General features: G+C 36.2%; 1 protein-coding gene across 11 annotated transcripts in view; it reads right to left on the minus strand.

Annotated features, from left to right (window-relative positions):
- Positions 1 to 749: 749 nt before the first annotated feature.
- The window catches only part of LOC124515213 (sodium channel protein type 2 subunit alpha), an 85,671-nt gene continuing 66,192 nt past the window's right edge, over positions 750 to 20,228 (minus strand). For 6 of the 11 annotated variants that reach the window (XM_047083893.1, XM_047083889.1, XM_047083888.1 and 3 more), the window contains exons 19-26: positions 19,008 to 19,181; positions 14,684 to 14,806; positions 12,267 to 12,548; positions 10,939 to 10,992; positions 7,645 to 7,782; positions 7,173 to 7,277; positions 3,584 to 3,854; positions 750 to 1,945 (exon numbers count right to left, since the gene is read on the minus strand). In XM_047083893.1, coding sequence (XP_046939849.1) covers positions 750 to 1,945; positions 3,584 to 3,854; positions 7,173 to 7,277; positions 7,645 to 7,782; positions 10,939 to 10,992; positions 12,267 to 12,548; positions 14,684 to 14,806; positions 19,008 to 19,181 — 2,343 coding nt within the window. Of the gene's footprint in view, positions 1,946 to 3,583; positions 3,855 to 7,172; positions 7,278 to 7,644; positions 7,783 to 10,934; positions 10,993 to 12,266; positions 12,549 to 14,683; positions 14,807 to 19,007; positions 19,182 to 20,228 lie in introns of all 11 variants that reach the window. The other 5 variants (XM_047083898.1, XM_047083891.1, XM_047083899.1 and 2 more) reach the window with 2 other exon arrangements.

Genomic DNA, 20,228 nt, shown 5'->3' on the forward strand with positions numbered 1-20,228 from the left:
TAAAACAATTCTTCAATGCTTGTGAATTCTATGGAACATTTACAGGCACATTAAAATTTTTCTGGATGAGATACCTTAAAAACATGAATAGCTATTTAAGCACCTCAAAAATCTAAAAACATCCTGAAACAAGAAGTAAACTCTTTCTTTTTGTGATGTGATTTTTTTTCACGTATGAATGAGAAATGCAGCATGCCTTCATTTAAAATATATCCAGTTGTACTAGAGAAACGTAGAATTCCCTACCTTTAATCCCTCTCCCCAAACATAAACCCATTTACAAAAATAGTCACATATAATAGTAAACAACCTGTGAATTAAAAAAAAAAAACAGGTGATAAGTTCACAGCATACATTTTGTAAAAATATGGCAGGTGTGGCAGTTAAATCATAAACAGTGGTGACAATTACTATCATCAAGTGTCACGTGTTGAATTTACATAAAAATTTAACTTCCCTCCCCCCTTTAAAGTGGTTCCTATAGTCTGAGTAGCCATTACATCTCTGCTCATCAGCAGTGTCAGCTGGTTGTGAAAACAGAAACCTCCTGTCGATGCTGTTTTTCTGGTTTATTGAGTCCCAGTTTGCTGACCAGAGGTCTCTGTCTTGTTATAGGCACTGACCTTAAGTATACATTTGTAAAAACAGTCAGTTTGGCATAGACCTCCTGTGGGAGTCCTGTTGACACTAATCCATCACCATCACAGGCTGTAAACAATTGATCACAAAATGAATATTCTTTGTTCCTTTTACTTTTTACTTTCCCTGATATCTTTCCCTTTGTCTTCCTTTTCTGATTTGTCTTTTTCAAATTTTTCTTTTTCCGGTTTGGTGACACTGTCATACGAGGGTGGAGAAGTGGTGGAGGGTGTCACATCGGTTTTCTCTGGAGTCGAATTCTCATTTAGTTTATCAATGAGGATATCGTCTTTGATAGGTGTTCCTTCGCCTTCTTTGCCTTTGTCTTTCTTATAGATACACGAAACCTTTTTCACTTTTTGCTTCAAGAGGTAGCGTCTATAAGCCCTCTGGATAACAACAGCAGACACCTCCTCTTGCTTGCGTTTCAGAGTGGTCGTGATGGGTTCGTAGGAGACTTTGGAGGGGTTCGATGCCATGAACCGCTCCTCCATCTGTATTCGAAGGGCATCCATCTCTCCACTCTCACCCAAAACACGCTTTGTGAAGGCAAATAAAATGTCGAGGCAGTGGATCCGGTCGCCACTGACCATGGGCAGGTCCATGGCAATGAGCTGGACTTTGTTTGGTTTTGCTATGAGGAGAGGAGGATCTAGGGCAGCTGCAAAATCAGAGAGCTTGGAGAACTCTATAAACTGGGTGGCATCAGGATCAAACTTCTCCCAAACCTCATAGAACATCTCAAAGTCATCCTCACTCAGGGGCTCTGCACTTTCCTCAGTAGCGACACTGAAGTTCTCCAGGATGACAGCGATGTACATGTTCACCACAACTAGAAACGATATGATGATGTAACTGACAAAAAAGAAGATCCCCACAGATGGGTTCCCACAGTCTCCCTTAACAGAGCTTCCAGGGTGATCTTTTTCAGGGTCACAATCTGGAGGTCCACTATTAAGAATGGGTGCTAGCAATCCATCCCAACCAGCAGAGGTGGTAATTTGGAACAGGCAGATCATGCTGTTGCCGAAGGTCTCAAAGTTGAACATGTCATCAATTCCAACTTCCCTCTTAACATACGCAAAGTTGGACATTCCAAAGATGGCGTAGATGAACATGACCAGGAAGAGCAGGAGGCCGATGTTAAACAAGGCGGGAAGGGACATCATCAGAGCAAAGAGCAGCGTGCGGATCCCCTTCGCCCCTTTGATCAGACGCAAGATTCGACCAATCCTGGCGAGACGGATCACTCGGAACAGGGTAGGGGACACGAAGTATTTTTCTATCAGTTCGGCCAGAAACATACCTGTGGAAAATCAAGAAACAATAACAAAAATAGTGTTATATTTAATAGCAGTGAATGAAAACTTACATGAATTGGATAATAGCAGTGAATGAAAACTTACATGAATTGGATAATCACTAGTTTTACAAAATGTGGGCATGAGAATTAGATATATACATACACACGCACACACATATATAGACACACGCACAATCTGCATTATTTAGCAAAATGAAACTGGTAAGTTTGGTGTTATAACATTAATCCCTCTGAAGGCACTCATACAAGGTATTGATTCTGAAGGTATCAATGGTCATTTTTCTTAGTTCAAGAGAAGCATCTATCAAAAGAAAGATTCAACCACTGAAGACCTAAAGATGTTACAGAGCATATGGCAACCAAACAAAGAAGTGGATTTATAGTTCTAAAATTCTAGTTCTGGTATTGGCATAAGAACTAATGGACAAGGCTTGTGATTTTGGATCAGGAATGAGAGATCTTATCCTGAGATGGCTGTGATCCATTTTATTTGGAAGGTGGCAGAATGATGGACAGGAGAGAATCCAGACTTTGCAGCAGACATAACTTGGCACTGAATCCTCTCTCTCTCTGTCTCTGTCTCTCTTTTTTTTTTTTACACATGACTAGATGGTGATAGTCTCTATCTACTTTTGTTGTTGTTATTGTTAAACTTAGCACTTACTGGGGCTCTTCTTTGTTCTAGGCATGATACTAAATGCATCAACTTATATCATCTCATTTAATTCTCCCAATAACACTTGAAATATTTTCTGGAAAGTCAGGGATTGGAGAGGTAACTTGTTGTAGGTCACAGAGCCAGTAATTAGTGGAAATAGGCGAGCTCCAGGCCAGGTCTGCATGATCCCTGAGTCTTGTCCCTTAATCGCTAAATGACCACCTCACGGCACTGTTGTGATGATCACACAGGATGGAGAATTGTTTTGGTGTTCTAGTCAGTCAGAGAAAGCAGTGTAAATGGTGGAATACTAATTTTTCCCTCTATGTATGTTTTCTCTTCTCTAAGAGGCAGAACCTTGCCTTAAATCTCTTATATTTACTGCCAGCACCTCATTTAATGCCCTATACTTCGCTGCTCAATGTGTATTGATGACAATGAAGCTGTTTTGGATTTTTGAACAAAATGTCTACTTCTGGAAAAAGAATATTACAATACATAGAAAATATCTGAACCCAGAGGTAAGATGAAGCTTATATATACGTGAATATATATAAACACACATACAAACTATTCCAATTATCAATATCCTATCTATGGACTATTTGACTACTTCTAATAATTTTTGTGTGTATGTGTGTGTGAATTATTTATTCAAAGCAATACTTGTCTATATCAACGGAGTGTGATTGAGTACAGGATTGTTATGCCAAGTTCCTGTTATCATCTTGTGAAATGAGACAAGATGATAAATGAAAGCTGCAAAATATAAAATCTTTTTTTTACATGTCAGTTCATGCACAGCATACAACAAGAGAAATGACAAACTGAAGAATGGACGTTAGACTTTATTTAAGATTTTGGGGGGATAAATGAGAAAGATTAGTGAGAAACATTTTCAAAATTTTAAAACAAATTTTTACTACTAACTTCCTTAATTGAGTAAAAGTACCTCTTCTTACCTACGATAGAGAGAATGACCACCACAAAATCAAAAATATTCCATCCGATGGTGAAATAGTAATAACGAAGAGAGATTAGTTTCAGCACACACTCTCCAGTGAACAAAACAATAAACACCAGATTAATCCAGTACAGAATGTTTGTCATCTCCTGACTCTGGTCATCAGTTTCCACCATCATGGTGACCATGTTGAGGCAGATGAGAATCATGATGCTGATATCAAAGACTTGTTTGGTTACAAAATCAAAGACCATTCCTTGGAATTTGTTCTGGAACAAAGAGTATGTAAAATTCACTTAGGAACATAAAAAAAAATCAAATTCAACATATCTGGTTTTAACATAGCAATATGAAAATGTAGCTTTTATAAAAACATACCATGCTTATTTAATACTTGGAAGAACATTTTGTATACTGGAATATACAACTTTTTCCAAATATATTTGTTTTACTTATACTGTTCATGATACCAGATTTTGTAAACTGACTTTAAGTTAAGAACCACTTACTGTGTTCTCAGTAACCATAACATCACCATGTATATGATGGACAGCCAGCCAATATTTGCCACTATAACAAATCTTTGTTATCCCATGTATTGGCACGGGGTATCAAAGTAAACTTTGAAGTACTAATAAACAGCTCTCCAGATTTTTCTCTCATGTTTATTTTTTTCTAGTTTCTGCTTTTATCGTCTTTCCCCAAAGCCAGAATACCTTAAGGTTCACCTGGGAAGATGTTTTAAAAAATTATAGTTCAAGAAAAAGGACATATTTAGAACTCCTGGTGAGATGTAATTAAGTTCTGTATTTTATTTAAATGGTATTGTACCAAAATTAATTTCTTAGCTTTGATTACTGATCTATGGTTATGCCAGATTTTAAAATAAGGAAAATCTGGGTGAAATTATATGGGGCAAGTCTTCTGAAAGAATAAAATAATATTTATAAAAGTTATAGTCCACAATCAGATGTTCAACCTTTGCCCTATTCAGTTTGGACCTTATTTCCAAGCACTGAATGGCTTTATGTCTTGTTTATGAAACTCACCTTACCAGTTCTACTTGTTTGGACCCTGTTTTATACCATTTTGCCTACTTCTGCTTGGTATTTCAAGATTTTTGGGGCTCAAGCCTTGACCTAACTTCCACTAAGCTGTCCTGTACTTTCTTAACTAGAACCACGGATGATCTGTTACCTACACACTTCGTAGCTTTCCCAGATTCTGACATGTCTCTCCATCTGGATGCTCTGTACTAGTGTTCTCCCTCTCTGTTGAGAGACATCCATTACTCCCTATGCAAATTCTTGGACATCAACCTCCTGTTTGTAGTATTTTTCTCTTTTCTCTGAATAGGCATCTGGCTTACTGGACTGGACTTCTATTGCTTCAGGTGAGTCTGTCCTTCCAAAGCCTTCTTCAACTTAATAAATGTGTCTAATTCCAGTTCCAAACCTTCCTTGTTAGTTCTTATTTACTGTAGCTTACCTTTCCAAGTCTGGTTATGTTTCTCTTATTTCTACCCTTCTGATATTTCCTATCCCTCTGAATAAAATTTGCAGATTCTACCATATCATTTTATCTTATCTCCTTGTACTAAAAGAGACTTCCTTCACCCCTTCTCTGGTGACTTTGAATTCAGTTTTAAGTTTCAAGCACTCCATGTCCTCAGAAAACTTTATGTTTACATTTGTCATAAAATTGATGACACTGTATTGCATATGGTTTGCTCTTATTTATTTGTTTTAGTTATTTCTCCTAGTTGTCTGGAGGCTCTGGAGCAGTGTCATTTTTTCTCATAGACTTAACACCTACAGTGTAGGAGGTTCACAATTGCTTAAAATGAGAAGGTTTTATCAATAAAAAGCTTAGGTTTCCTGCCCATGTAGCTTTCCAATGGGTCACTTCAACGTATAACTGCAATCCTCAGTCCCTAATTGTCTCCAACTTAAATCCCAGGATGTAGTGTATGCTGCGGGAAGCTATGTAACCCTGCGAGCTTTGTTTGCCAAAGATTTATGTTCTCTCACTTCATCTTGGCCCTTGATGATGATTAGGAATCCTTTTTCCCTCACTTGCTCCAGGATAGTTCCAAACTTCTCAGAAATATCCTATTATTTTGGTCTCTATTCTTTTTTGGGAGCATCAAAATCAGTGTCAAGAAACTCTTCTACTTCCTTTTGCATTTCATATTATCTTGACTTTTCACATATATCTTTTTATATATGATTCCATATTTGCTAGAGGACTCATCCCTCTAAAATATGTGACTTTATTCTATATTCCCTCTCTTCACACTCTTCTTCTCCAGAACTCCTGCTTTGTTTCAAAAACCTACCTCTCAGTCTCAAGAAACCTTATTTTGCTACTTCTAAATACTCATTCTTATTCCTGTCTTTTTTTGATTGCCAGATTCTGCAAGCTAGCATCTCTGATTTTTTTTTCTCCATGCATGTCCCTTCTTCATACCTTGCATGACACTAGTCATCCAGTGTGTATGGTAGAAACTCATAAGTTCTCTTTGTTGGGTTCTTCTTTGCTTCCCATATTCAATTAATAGACAAACTTTGTAATTGTACTCTAGTGACAGCTCACAAATCCATCCACTTTAATTCATCTCCACATGACTCTGGTTTAGGCTACCTATCATCGCTACCTATCATACCCTATCATCATCTATCAGTCAGCTCCAAAACAAATCTAATAAGCATACACATTACCCCTGCCAATACTGGTTGAGTTATCTTCACAAAACTGAAAATGACCAGGTCCCCTTCAATCTTTTCCAGTTGCTCTAAAGATAAAGGCAACTTTTGAACATAACATACAAAGCTCAGAAAAGTCTGTGTACCCTAACTTCTTTCTCAACACATTCCAATAAGTCCCCACTCTCTACATCCCAGCTTCACTGGCCTTCCTACTTCAAGGCCTTCACACATGCACTGCCCTTCTGTTAAAGGGCTCTTTTCTTCCAGACAGTAATTCCCTGCAGCAACCAAGCAGCTACTGGCATATAGTATACAATTGGAAGAGCCATAAAAATTCAGAACGATGTCATCAGATTTAGAAGCAAGATGGTAGGGGAAATATGAAATATTTCTAAAACCAGGAAAAACAAAACCTGCGACTTGTTTCATAATGATTCCAATCAATCTGCAGAGTTGGACAGAAAATATGGCAAATCTGAGATGTACCAATTATTCCAATTCATCCCCACCACGCTCTGTGAACACTCAGTATTTCCACACAGTGTATGTATGGATATGTTTTCTTCTCTACATTATTAGACACTCCTCAGTGACATCAATTCTACATAATACTATTGGCATGTAAGTCTGAAACTTTTTATTTACATATATTTTATATGTTTATATATAATACGTAATTTGTGCATTATATTATATATAATATATATACACTTAGACTATTACACATATACATAGGCTATTTAGGCTAGCTGCTAGTCACATTGCTAAGATAGAAATTTTGTTTTGTAAATTCATAAAAGTACTAGTATCTAGCAATTTGGGCTGTGTACGTTGTAAAGAACATAGATCTTGCTGGGAATGAAAGTATGTTATTCTTACAGCAGGCCGAGGGATGGGTTTTTGTGGTTTCTTTGAACCCAGTTTTTTCATTGCATTGTAGTATTTCTTCTGCTCTTCTGTCATAAAAATGTCTTGACCTCCAAAGTAAAGAAATGAAAGCAAAACTTGTTAAAATCATGTTCTTTGCTAGCTATAAAATCTACCTCAGAAATTGTGTGAAATCTCTTCCACTTGCTATTCTAATGTTGCCAATATCCGCATTTACAGAGATGCATATATTCAATCTTTAAAGTATTCTGTATTAATCAGTCATATTTCTATACTGAAAATATCAATACATGCTATCTGAATTAGCAATTACTTAAAAACTCACAATTGATTAAATATCTCAAGATAATTTCAGAATTTTATATTTCTTCTTTTTTGCTGATTACATTTTAGACCCTAAAAGAACTAGTGTGACATGTTCAGTTCACATTTTAGAATAAAGAGGAAGTTTTAGTATACTTATCTTCTTTTTCTGTTGGTTGAAGTTATCTATGATGACACCAATGAAAAGATTCAGGGTAAAGAACGAACCAAAAATAATAAAGATGACAAAATAAAGGTACATGTACAGATTGTCTTCATACTTGGGTTGTAATTCTACCTACAAAATATTAAGGAATGATAACTGTTAGAACCACTACTTGTTTTATAAAAGGGACATCAGCAAATTTTCAATTCTCAAAGCATGTCTCAATTGCTGGGAATGAAAAAAAGGTCAAACATTAAAGAGATTTTAAGAAACACCAAATCTAACATGCTTATTGAAGAGTCCTACAAGACTGCTCACTGATTTGACAAAGTAAAACAACTCATAGAAAAGTGTAGGTAATTAAAATTAATTTCACCCAGTAAGTTTCTAGATTATGAATGTACTTTCCCCAAAGTCCCCCAGTAGGGCATGCAGAGTGACGATTTCCTCTTCCTGCAAAAGAGATGTTTGAGTCACACTATTTTGTGTTAAAACCTTTAAGATTTATTCTCTCTAATTCAGTTTTTTCATCTGTAAAATGGAAATAATAGAATCTTAACCTCACAGGGTAGTTGAAAATGTTAAATATATTAATATATGAAAAGGGCTTAAAAAAACCAGTGCCTGGCCAGTAGTAATAACTGAGTGCAAAGGTTTGATTTCTATTACACATTTCTCTTCATAGGCTAGAGTTATTATTGTATGTGTGGATATGGGTTCATCTGTTGGATCATTCCTTCTTGAAAATTAGTGTATATGTTTCCGATTCTGTGTCTCCCTCTCTCTCTGCCCCTCCCCCGTTCATGCTCTGTCTCTCTCTGTCCCCCCAAAAAAATAAATAAACGTTGAAAAAAAAAAAAGAAAATTAGTGTATAAATTCATCCTACTCAGTAGGCTTTAGGCACAGTTTCTGTAACAATGATACCCTCTCTTGTCCAGCACACTTTTGGTCAAAAAAAAGAGAGTGACAGTTGGCTTGAGCATTGACTATAATCTATAGCTCAGGTCACACAGGATATTGGTCTAACCAACTCAGTTAACCAGTCCCAGGTGGTAATGGATACAGGTAATGTATCATTGTGTCATGAAAGCAATGTAGAGGGTAACGGCCCACTTGATATATTTTTCTAATAAAATAGAGTAAAATGGAAAATATTAGAAGTATTGTAAAAGTACATATTCTTTGATGAGACTTTTATTTCATTTATGTGTGTAGATAGCAAACAGTGATAGAAAATGATACATTTAAATGTTTTTAAATTAAGTATTATATATACAGAAAAGTGCACAGCACATAAAGGTAAAATGTAGTAATAAATTGTTACAAAGTGAATGTCACAGTGCAGGACATCGTCAAGAATTCAGAAACCCTTGGTGTATCCTTCCCAAATATAAACTCTATAATCCCTACTAAAGGCAATCATTATCCTGACTTTTATGGTAATTATTTCCATGCTTTTTCTTAGAGTTAACATCTAAGTGAGCATTTTTGAACAGTAAGATTAGTTTTGTCTACATTTTGTCTAGTGGGCACATTTGCATAACTCTGTTTTACATATATATTTTTAAAAATTTTATTTTTAAGTTATCTCTACATCCAACGTAGGGCTTGAACTCATGACCTGAGGTCAAGAGTTACATACTCTACCGACGGGGCCAGTCAGGCACCCCAACTTTGTTATATTTTTAAGATTCATCCATGGTGTTGCATATGCTGTATTTGTATATCATTTCATCACTGTATACTATTTAATTATTTGTCCATTTCTACTACTTTTGAGTTGTTACCAGTTTTTGCTAGTCCAAAAAGTTATGTTCATTTTTGTACATAGATTCTGCTATGCATGCACAAAAGTGTAGGATATATTGCTAAAAATGAAACTGCAAGGTTAAAGAATACCTTGAATTTTATTAAATAATGTGATAATGCTCAACTTTTTAAAATAAATATTTATATATGTTTTCCCGGTAGCATTAAAAGTTCTTATTGTTCTTTATTCTTGACAATACTTGGTACTGTCATAATTTTTAATATTGCCAATTAGGCAATAATGTCACATTTTGGGTTAAAGTTGCATTTCTCTGATGACTACTGAGAGTAAGAGCAAGCAACTTTTCTTAATTTTGATGTCCACTTGTATTTCATCATTTGTAAAATGCTTAAATGCTGAGGAGTTATGTAGCAGACACTGTCTTCTAAGTTACTAAGGAAGAAACTGAAAGTAAGTTGCATATCAACCTGTTGATAAGGAAGGTGGAGAGAACCTTAAATGAATTAATCAAAACAAGTAGGAAACTACTGTAGAAGAAAGTGGTTATGAGCTCATGCTTGTGGTCAGAGTTCAAAACATATACAACCGCTTAATGCATTGAGCCTCTTTGCTTCAGTAGTGAAATGAAGTTAATGTCAACCACACAATAACATTGTTACTTAAGATTCAATGTGATAGTATAAGAAAGCCCTTAGCTGAGGGAGTAGTAATACATAATTAACTATTATTATTATTATTATTATTCAAAAGAGCACATAACTGGGATTCTTGAAACAGAGATACAATTCTGTGCTTTTAGTTCTTGTGCTCTCTCTCTCTCTCTTTTTTTAATAAGGTGAAAAAAAACCCACAGGAGTTCTTTCTCAGTTACCACCTGGTTATTGGTGCTAGGGAAGTAACATTTTGAGTTTAATTGCTATGCTCCGGCAATATACCAGAAGGCAATCTCTTTTTTCCAAAATGTGATTTCCTTTCTCCTTGTTAAACAGTACAAAATTAATGAAAACTACACAAAATTTCAAAAGTGTTGAGGTGTGTAAAGTAGATTGTGAAGGCCCCTGCCTTCTACCACAAAAATCTCACATCCCAGAGAGAAACACTAAAGTTTTGTTTGTTTTGTTTTTCCACCATTAGATTCTTCTATTACAAGGAAGTAAAAAGATGGAGGAAATCTGTGACAGACAAAGGAAGTGCGTTCTTTGTTAAGAGCTTCTAATGCACAAATGGCCAGAACTATCGGAGCCAAAAATAAATTGTCTCAGTTTGCAAAATCAACAAGTTTTTAAGTGCTGGGTGTCATGCTAGATATAGAAAAGACGTGTTAAAAGATTTATAGCGAGTAGGGAAAAACATTTAAATCAAATTTTGGAAGAAATAATGCAAGGTTGAATATTTTATTTTTGTAAAATAGATGTTTTCTATAAATTGACTCATTGTTTTATTTACCAGTAAATTACAACACTGTGGAAATATTCACTGGATCAAATTAAACAATTTTTCCTTTAAATAGACTTACGTTTCGTGAATCAACAGCTGCATACATGATATCCATCCATCCCTTAAATGTGGCCTGTAAAAAAGTCAGACCACTTAGTTTTTCTCCCCCACAAATTATAATTTTAGAAAAGAAAGTTAAGTATCGGATTGACCAAGATTCGTTCAAAAACAGGTATACAAAATAGTTTGGGGTTAGTATTTAAACTCTGGTCAAAGTTTGTAATATCATAGAAAATACTTCAAATTTATGTTCTTCTATAAACCTATAATTAAGCCATGACAGATTATAACAATGTGCTATCATAAAAGCAGTTATCAACAACCTTTGACTCTGATATGCCTATGAGAATACAACATAAAATTTGATAAAATAATTTGGTGTATATGATACTAGCATCAGACAAGATGAAAAATATGCTGCATTGCTTGATTGTAATGCTTTCCATTCTACTTATTCTCTTCTAAATGGTATTCTCACCGATCACGAATCATGATGCTTTATTCTTGAAAATCTACATATTGTGGATTATACTATTTTAAGACAATTATTCCATAAAACAAAGTAATTTCCTAGTCGGAAAGCAAATATATTCAGCTGCAATGCACTCTTTTAAATATTTATGTTTTTTTGCAGACATAGCAAACCTGAAAACAAAAGTCTTATACATTTTTTTTCAGTTCCTTAGAGCCACAGAATCTGTTCTTCCCCCTAATATTCATACAGTGTCGGGTATCATGCAGGTGGATCAGCTCAGGGAGTGGTCAGTTGAGAAGCGGGATAGATTGTCTATGAATTTATAACAGATATAATGAACTTGATAGGAAGATTTTTATTTGCAGGAGAGCAATCTCCCTATCTGAAGGAGTTCAAGCAGCAGGCAGGAAAGGTGGGAATTGGTGTGACAGATGTTAAGGTGGGGAAGCTTGGTTGTGGTGGTGGTGAAGGTTAAGTGGGTGAAGACTTGATGAGGGTTTGGTACTGTCTGGTGGCCAAGGAGTACAGAGATCTACTACTCCTCCTCTTACCCACGTATGCTTTTCCAACCCCACCCTAGGGCCACTGCCTCTACTTTGCTCAGAGTCGGGGTGGGGTAAAACAGTGGGAACCTACATAACAATGTCAGTAACAAGGGACTGGTTCTAGGGTACTGAATGCATAGTCTGAAAGACTGTAAACTTTGTAGAGCTTTCCAGTTTCCAACATGGTGCAGAAAAGTTAGTTCAGCAATGATTAGAAAGAATCTAGGCAGACGGGCTTGAGAAATACGTTTTTGGAAATATTGAGGGGGGGAGGTTTCAAACTCATGTAAATAAGACATCACAGAGAATAATAAAGTGGTTACTTACTACTTGAAGCAGAGAAAGATATCCAAGTCCTACATTATCAAAGTTTACTTTCACATTTTTCCACCTGGCAGTTTGATTGCTCTCTATGAGGGCTTTACATTCGCTGTAGTTGTTGACCACACTTACATCAAACATTTCTCCAGTGGTGTAGTTAATACAATGATAAAACTTGCCAGCAAAGAGATTCACTCCCATGATACTGAATATGAGCCAAAAGATGAGACAAACCAGAAGTACATTCATTATGGATGGAATGGCTCCTAAAAGAGCATTGACAACAACCTGGCACAGAAACGAGAAGGGAAAACAAGTGAAAAGTCAACAGCCATTTTAAACACTATTCAAAGAACAGCATTCAAATGAAAGAAAAGATATCTGTTCTTAAAGTTAAATATTGGGCAGAAACTATCTGCAGTATCTGGCAGCTCCAGTAAAAAAAAAAAAAAAAAAAAAAACTTTACAATTATAGTTCAGAATAGTACAAAATAAATTTTATATTGTAGAAATGCTTTCTCAAGAGGTAAGAACATACACATGGCACATTTTCATCAAAGAATGGAACTAATTCTAAGTGGGGAGAATAATTAGGGGTGCAAATAGTGACGTGGCTGTAAAAGCAGGGTCACCATGTGGATATCACAATTTCTAAAAATTTGCAAACCATAAAATTTATTATCCACAATTTGAAAGTAAAAGAGAACAACACATGAGGGTCATTTTCCAGGGCAAAAGGGAACACTAATAATAATTATTCTGGGAACGCAAGTATAAGCCAGGACTGTCCCAAGCAGTGTAGTCTAGGTTCTCCCTACACATGCAAACTTTGGAGCAGAGATCGAAACATGGAAATTGATCATGTGATGGGGAGATCACTGAATGGTTTTGTTCCTTGCAGCTTTCTCAATTAACTAGGACTTCCAGGAAACGTTTTTCATCACTTTTTAAAATTATCCCTCAAGGAAGTGTTCAGCAAAATATCTTTTTCTGTGCAAGTGCACCTAACCTACACCAGAAATAAACTTTATCGATGAACAGACATGTAAAATATGAGAAATACATGCATTAACCTTCCTCAAATGCTATATGGTATGAAAAGTACATACGTACATACATATAAATATATGAGTAACAGTATCTTACAGCAACAATACCAAATGAGTACTTGGCAAAAGGCACAATTCATCTACAAATTGACACCTGGAGCCTAGTCAGTAAAGGACAATATTTTAATGTGTTTTTAAATGAAAGTAGCTTTAAAAGAACTTAATACAGTACTAAGTTACTACTAGAATTTCAACTCTCTAATAAGTCAGAGGGACTTGTGGACTTGACAGTTCATTTTTAAGTTCACTACAAGGAATGCTCCGCAAATGTGAGGAGATGATACTGGTTAAAAGATTTAAAACACACACACGCAGGCATGCGCACACATACACACACACACACACTCACAAAACTGGATAGCAAAGAAATAACACACGTGTTTTCCAAGACAGATGTATGGAAGGACTATCTATGCAAATTTGATATAGAAAATATGAAAAATTATTTTAGTACTGACAGTTTGATTCTCCTTCTTAAATTAAAACTACTACTGATTTTAAATTGATAAAGTGAAAATAATTTAACAGCTAACCATTCCTTTCTATGCAACCATGCGCACACCAACACACAAGCACGCACACTTACACACATCATTCATTTCTGGTTATGTCTGAAACATTCAGAGGAAGTCCCAAGTAACTATTTCCAAATATCAGAAAAGCGTCATTTTCTAAGAGTTTCTTTTGGAATAGCTAAATCCACAGAGACAGGGCGTCATCGTTTCCTCCGTGCTGAGGGTGTGTGTTCTCAGGTTACTTGCCCCGGGGGATGACAAATGGCAACACAAATTCTTCCTTGTCCCTGTATACCACCTTTCTAAATGACTGTTAGATTTCCACAGCTGGCCTACTTTTCAGCCACCTCAGCCTGTGTTTGAAAGCTAAAGGGCCAGATTCAGATTTTAAAAGACTCACAACACATCATAGGAGCAATGAAGAAATGAGGAATTCTTTGGTGGTTTTAAATTACAGTCAGTGGAATTTCCTGCACATTTACAAATGGAATGAACATAACTAATCTTGTCTCACATTTGAAGTCTATGCAACATGATTGAGATTTCCCACAGAGTGAAAAATCTACTTAGAAGCGGTCTAATTGTTTCTAATTAGAAGGAATCACTTAGGCATTCTATTATGTGAGTGTCTCCAACAGTGTCAAGTTTATGGACATCTGACAAGTTTTATTGATCAACTGGTTACATCAGTATGGATGTATAAGACATAAAGTCTCCATGGATTTGTCATTTCTGAGGTAGAAAATGTCAGTCTGTTCTCAGTTATAATTCCAGCAGTTTCTAAAGCAGTGGCTCTTACCCTCATTCCTTCAAACCGGGATAAGGCTCTCAATGGCCTCAGAGCTCTTAGTGTTCTGAGGGATTTGATGGCACCAAGTTCTGAGTAACCCAAGGCATTTGCAGTCAGGCTAACCAATGAGACCTATACAGAGAAAGCAACACAGTTTTCTTATTTATAGACAAAAATGCTTACCCAGTTCAATCTTGCTCTGTGCAATAAACCAGTAGTTCTCAACCTCTAGTGAGTATCAAAATCACCTGGAGGGCTTGCTGAAAACACAGATTGCTGGCAGACAGAGTCTGATTCAGCAGATTTGGGGTAGGGCCTGAGAATGTGCATTTTTTTCAAGTTCCCAGGTAAGGCTAAAGATACTGGTCTGTCAGCCATACTTTGAGAACCACTGCCATAAACTTACGAGAAAGAAGAAGCTATACATGTTCTCTTTTCAAGATTCTTGACAAGAACAGTTTTTTTTTAATTAAATGTAAAACAAGAAACAGAATACCACAGAAGTGCAATCTTCATCTACAGATCTGTAAAATTCTATTTAGCACACCCGCAAGGAAGAAGGTTAAAACAGTGCAAGTACACAGGTGAAGTATGTAAACCACTGGTGAATCTGAGCACAAACACACTCAGAAAGATCTAGGCCTCTAAATAGTGGCTTTGTCTTTGTGTCAACTTCATTACGAGGGCATAAAACCATTAATTACGTCAAATTAAAATAATTAACTAAAAAAAGAAAAATTGAGATTTCAGGGGGTGCCTGCATGGCTCATTTGGTTAAGCATCCGACTTTTGATCTCAGCTCAGGTCATGATCTCGTGGTTTGTGGGTTCAAGCCCCATCTTGGGCTCTGCACTGACAGGATTCTCTCTCCCTCTCTCTCTGCCCCTCCTGCTCCCTCTCTCAAAATAAATAAATAAACTTTAAAAAATAAAAATAAAAATAACCCTCTTAAAAAATTGAGATTTTAGTATGACTAATTAGAAATTGCCAGAACAATATTTTTTGGGTCGTTTATACAGACAATTAATGTAGTTGATAGAAGTTCTAAAATCTCAACTAAAAAGGAAAAGAACAACTCTTATAGGTGGCACAGAAATGTCTGATTTCCTTTGAAAGTACATAGAAAACTCATTAAAACTACGTAATCTAAGAAAAAGTATTTTTTCTAAATGGCACTTGAATTTCAAAAGCAATAAATAAAAATAGATGTGTAATATAACTTTTAAGAGCATAGTGTAAATGGTATTTGAAAAAAAATATTTTTTTGAAAAATAAATGAAATACACAGAAAATTTTTCCAACAAAACTTATTCAAAGTAATTTGGCACATGAAATGTGAAATAACAAAACCTCTAAATTTGGCAAAAATTGAGCTACAAAAATTTATCTTAAGTGGTTTACATATTTTTCCTAAAATCTAAACTTTTAGCCTTTGTGAGCCCTCTCTTCACAGATAATTGAAAACTAAAGTTACTGAATTGTCATTCGTTGTGAAGATTTTCTGCATATAAAATATGAGGCCCTGGACTACTTAATCTTCCCTGAAGACAGAATCCAAAAGAAATAAGCATAAATTAAAGAATGAAAGGTAAAAGTAGGGCATAAGAAAAAAATTCTGAACAGGGACAATATTAATTGGCTAATTAAAAGAAATGGTAAATTACCCAATTTTATGTGACTTGTGTAGTGAAATGTGAGAAGGAGATACATTCAGGCTTTCTCATCTTTCTGGAGCAATCTCCTAATTGGTCTTTTGGCCTCTAAATTATCCCCTTTCTATTCAATCATGCACTACCCCACCACACTTCTCTCTCTAGTAGAGCAAGCTTTTTGTGTTACTTTCCATAGATAATGCTTTATGGGCTTCCGTATCTCTTTGGATGGCATCTCAGATACTTTAAACACTTCTCAAACTTACCTTTCTTACGTCATCATCCAACTACAATACATTTGTCCTCACCCTGTGGCACTGTTCTTACCCTCTAGTGTTATGTGTTTCTTGAACAGGCCCTGCTTGGTATGCATCACTATTTTAACGCTTTGGCGTCCCTCCCCTTATCTGTACCTGCTGACCCTCTCATTCCTCAAACTCCAGCTTACACTGTGCTGACCTCACAAAGCCTTTCCCCCTTCCTTAGTGAAGTGAACAGCACTTCTAATACCAACATCATCTTCTCATTGTATATATATCTGTCCTCATTAGTCAACTTTAAGCCAGAAGCTAGAAAAAGGACATTCATATTTGTAACTTTCATAACAAAACAGAAGATCAATAATATATTTGATATAAAGCAAGGTATTGATGAGTTTCACATATTGTCTTAAGAAGTTTTTTTTTTTAATGTTTATTTATTTTTGAGAGAGAGAGAGAGAGGGCAGGCAGCAGAGGGGCAGAGAGAGAGGGAGGCACAGAATCCGAACCAAGCTCCAGGCTCTGAGTTGTCAGCACAGAGCCCGATGCGGGCTCGAACTCAGGAACTGTGACATCATGACCTGAGTCGAAGTCAGATGCTTAACTGACTGAGCCACCCAGATGCCCCAAGAAGTCCTCTTAAATTTAAGAAGGTAAATATCAGGATATGCTCAGTAATATGAGCATCAGCTGCAGGACAACTGGATTTCTCCTAAGAATTTCTTTATATTCAGGTCATATTGATTTAATGCCTTTAATATTACACAGACACATTAAATGGCAGATATTTTTATTATAAATTTACCAATGTATCATAACCACATACAGAAAAAAAAAGGAAAAGTATCATCCATAATCCCATTATACAAATCAAAGGTTATAGTCTTGGTATATTTTTTCATTGTGTGCTGTCCAATCAAATGTGGTTTTAAGTATTTTTTTATTGTCTTCCTATATTGCCAGAAAACTTTTGATGTAATTCTGCATGAAGACTTTATATATTACATTTAATAGTGGATTTGCTTTAGGCAGATTAGGAAAAAATATATAACAAGGATATTTTCCACCTTAAATCCAAAGAACTCTCTTTGTTTCATAATTTTTTCTTCTGTTTGGTGATTAGAAAGTTTATATTGGATTAAAAGTTGATTTTTCTTTCATTTGAAACTATAAAAAATAACTTTCTTCATGAAAGGGTCCTTTTTTTGTTGTTTTTACTGGCATGATATGCAAGTTTTATATATCAAAATATTTCAAGTTAAAAATATGTCTTTAAATTCCAAGGAATTACAGGGGTGCCTGGGTGGCTCAGTCAGTTGAGCGACCGACTTTGGCTCAGGTCATGATCTCACAGTTTGTGAGTTCGAGCCCCACATTGGGCTCTGTGCTGACAGCTCGGAGCCTGGAGCCTGCTTCGGATTCTGTGTCTCCCTCTCTCTGCCCCTTTCCCACTCATGCTCTGTCTCTCTCTGTCTCTCAAAAATGAATAAACGTTAAAAAAAATTTTAATTCCAAGGAATTACAATCAACAGAATATTATCTTCAAAATGCACTATTTAGCACATTGTGCTTTCCTGCAAATTCCAGAGTTCTCCTCCTTTGCTGGCTGTGAACATCATCCTGTCACCTCCCCCATGTACCTGTCCCCTGTCCCCACTGACTTGCCTAGTCTTTTCTAGAGAAAAGGCCTTTAAACTTCTTTTTACCCATTATGCATAGACTACTGATTTAAAAGGCATTTAAGAAGTAAGTCTCTGGAACTAAAGGAAAATGATTTTTATTTCTTTTGTTCTTTTGTGAATAAAAAGTGAGATCTATCCTCCCTCGGAAACCAGAGAGCAACTTCCTATTCAATTTTTTTAAAGACTTTTATAGTCTGGTACTCCACCTTTATTTTCAACACCAGGGCAGTTTAATAAAACTCTGAAATAATTGGCCCACAGCCAATCTATTTCAATCATCCCACAAATCAAGAAGTGTCTCCTGCTTTTTTGACTTTCAAGTTTCCTTGTAATTAGTAATCCATCTTGGGACAAACACCTCTCAATACGCTCTGATGATGACAAAAATACTAACGTCAAAGATAACTGTGAGGAATTTAAATACAGTAATTCTGTCAAAGGTAAGAATGAGAAAAGCAAAACTTCTACATTAATATATTTTGTGTAACATGGGATTTAAATATTAATTTGCAACTAAATCAGTAGGTAAAGTAAGGCAGCATTTGACTGTTTCACCTATGAAAGTATCTGAATTTAAATAGCAAAAAAACATTTTGGGGTAGATTCTCATTGGGAAAATGGGAATCTTCATTTATACATACATGAAGTTTTTATTGAGTGCCTACTATGTGCCGGGCACCATTGCTAGAACTATCATATCATGCCAATGGGATGAAACAAGAAAGTGCAGAATACTCACATCAACAATGAGGAAATCTAGCCAGCACCAGGCATTGGTGAAATACATTTGAAAACCATACGCAACCCACTTTAGAAGCATTTCCAGGATGAATATATAAGTGAAAACTTTGTCAGCATATTCTAACATGGTCTTAATGGTTTTTCGCTGCTCGATATATATATCTTCAAAGGCCTGTAAGTGAAAAAATTCCAATGAATTTCATTGTCATAAACTGTCTCTAATTGATGTCTTAATAGGAAAACCATGCTGCAAGCCTCTACTCAGGTGCTTAAGTCTGGAAGGCTTCTTCCCATTTCCCATAGTGGCATTTTGCTTTATAGTTACCTGTATGCAATGACTATTGGCTGCATATTTCAGTCAGCCAATGAATTAAAATAATTTTTAAATTAGGGTATCAGGGTATCTCAAAGAGCTTAAAAATTTTGTGACTGTCAGGTCCATCTCTCCACAGCAGGAGGGAGAAAATCAAGTGTGAGTAGATCTGCTTTGTTCAGTGCACTGTAATGTATTCTCTCAGTAATGGGAATGTAAGGCAAGGAGCCCCCCCTCCCCACCCAACCTGGAGAAAGAAGGACAGAGGTTTATCACTTTCTCCACTCTATTTCTCTTGCTCAGTCTGGGCACATGTGTGGTGTGTATTTGGGAAGCTCCCTCTTCCCATCCCTGTGTCATTTTGCAGAGCTCTTGGGAAAGGTTGGGGAACTCATTTTCAGGAGCCTTTGGGTGTTCTGGAATGAAAAGACCACTTATCTAACTCAATCCCCTTATAGGAAAAACTATCAGGATAACTTGGTGGTCTGGATTAAGGACAAAAGAATATTTTTCTTTTCGGAGAAAAGGGGATCTGGGCTTGTGACCAGGGCTCAAAACAAGGACCTAAAGTCTTTTGAGCTCAATTTACAGCTGAAGCTGGAAGCGCCCCAGAAGCCAGCCATTGTGTCAGCATGTTAGTGCACTTTGGGGAGATTTGACTGGGTATGATTGAGAACCAAGAGCTAAGACAGCGAAGACACTAGTTACTGGTGAGGCTTCAGAGTTCCCTCCTTATTGGCATGAAAAACGCAGGGCTGGCTCTCTTTGCTCAAGTACATGGCAGGATGCCGGATTCTTAGTCAAATCAGAGGCAGGGTTAGAGGCCTCCACTTACAACACTATAATCCCCCTAATGAAATCCACTCACCAAACACGGTAGTGACTAACTGAAAAAATAAAAGAAAT

Source organism: Lynx rufus, unplaced genomic scaffold, assembly GCF_022079265.1.
Source record: "Lynx rufus isolate CCGP_SWC_20201006 ecotype Redwood Valley unplaced genomic scaffold, mLynRuf1.p SCAF_2, whole genome shotgun sequence".
Lineage (NCBI taxonomy): Eukaryota > Metazoa > Chordata > Mammalia > Carnivora > Felidae > Lynx > Lynx rufus.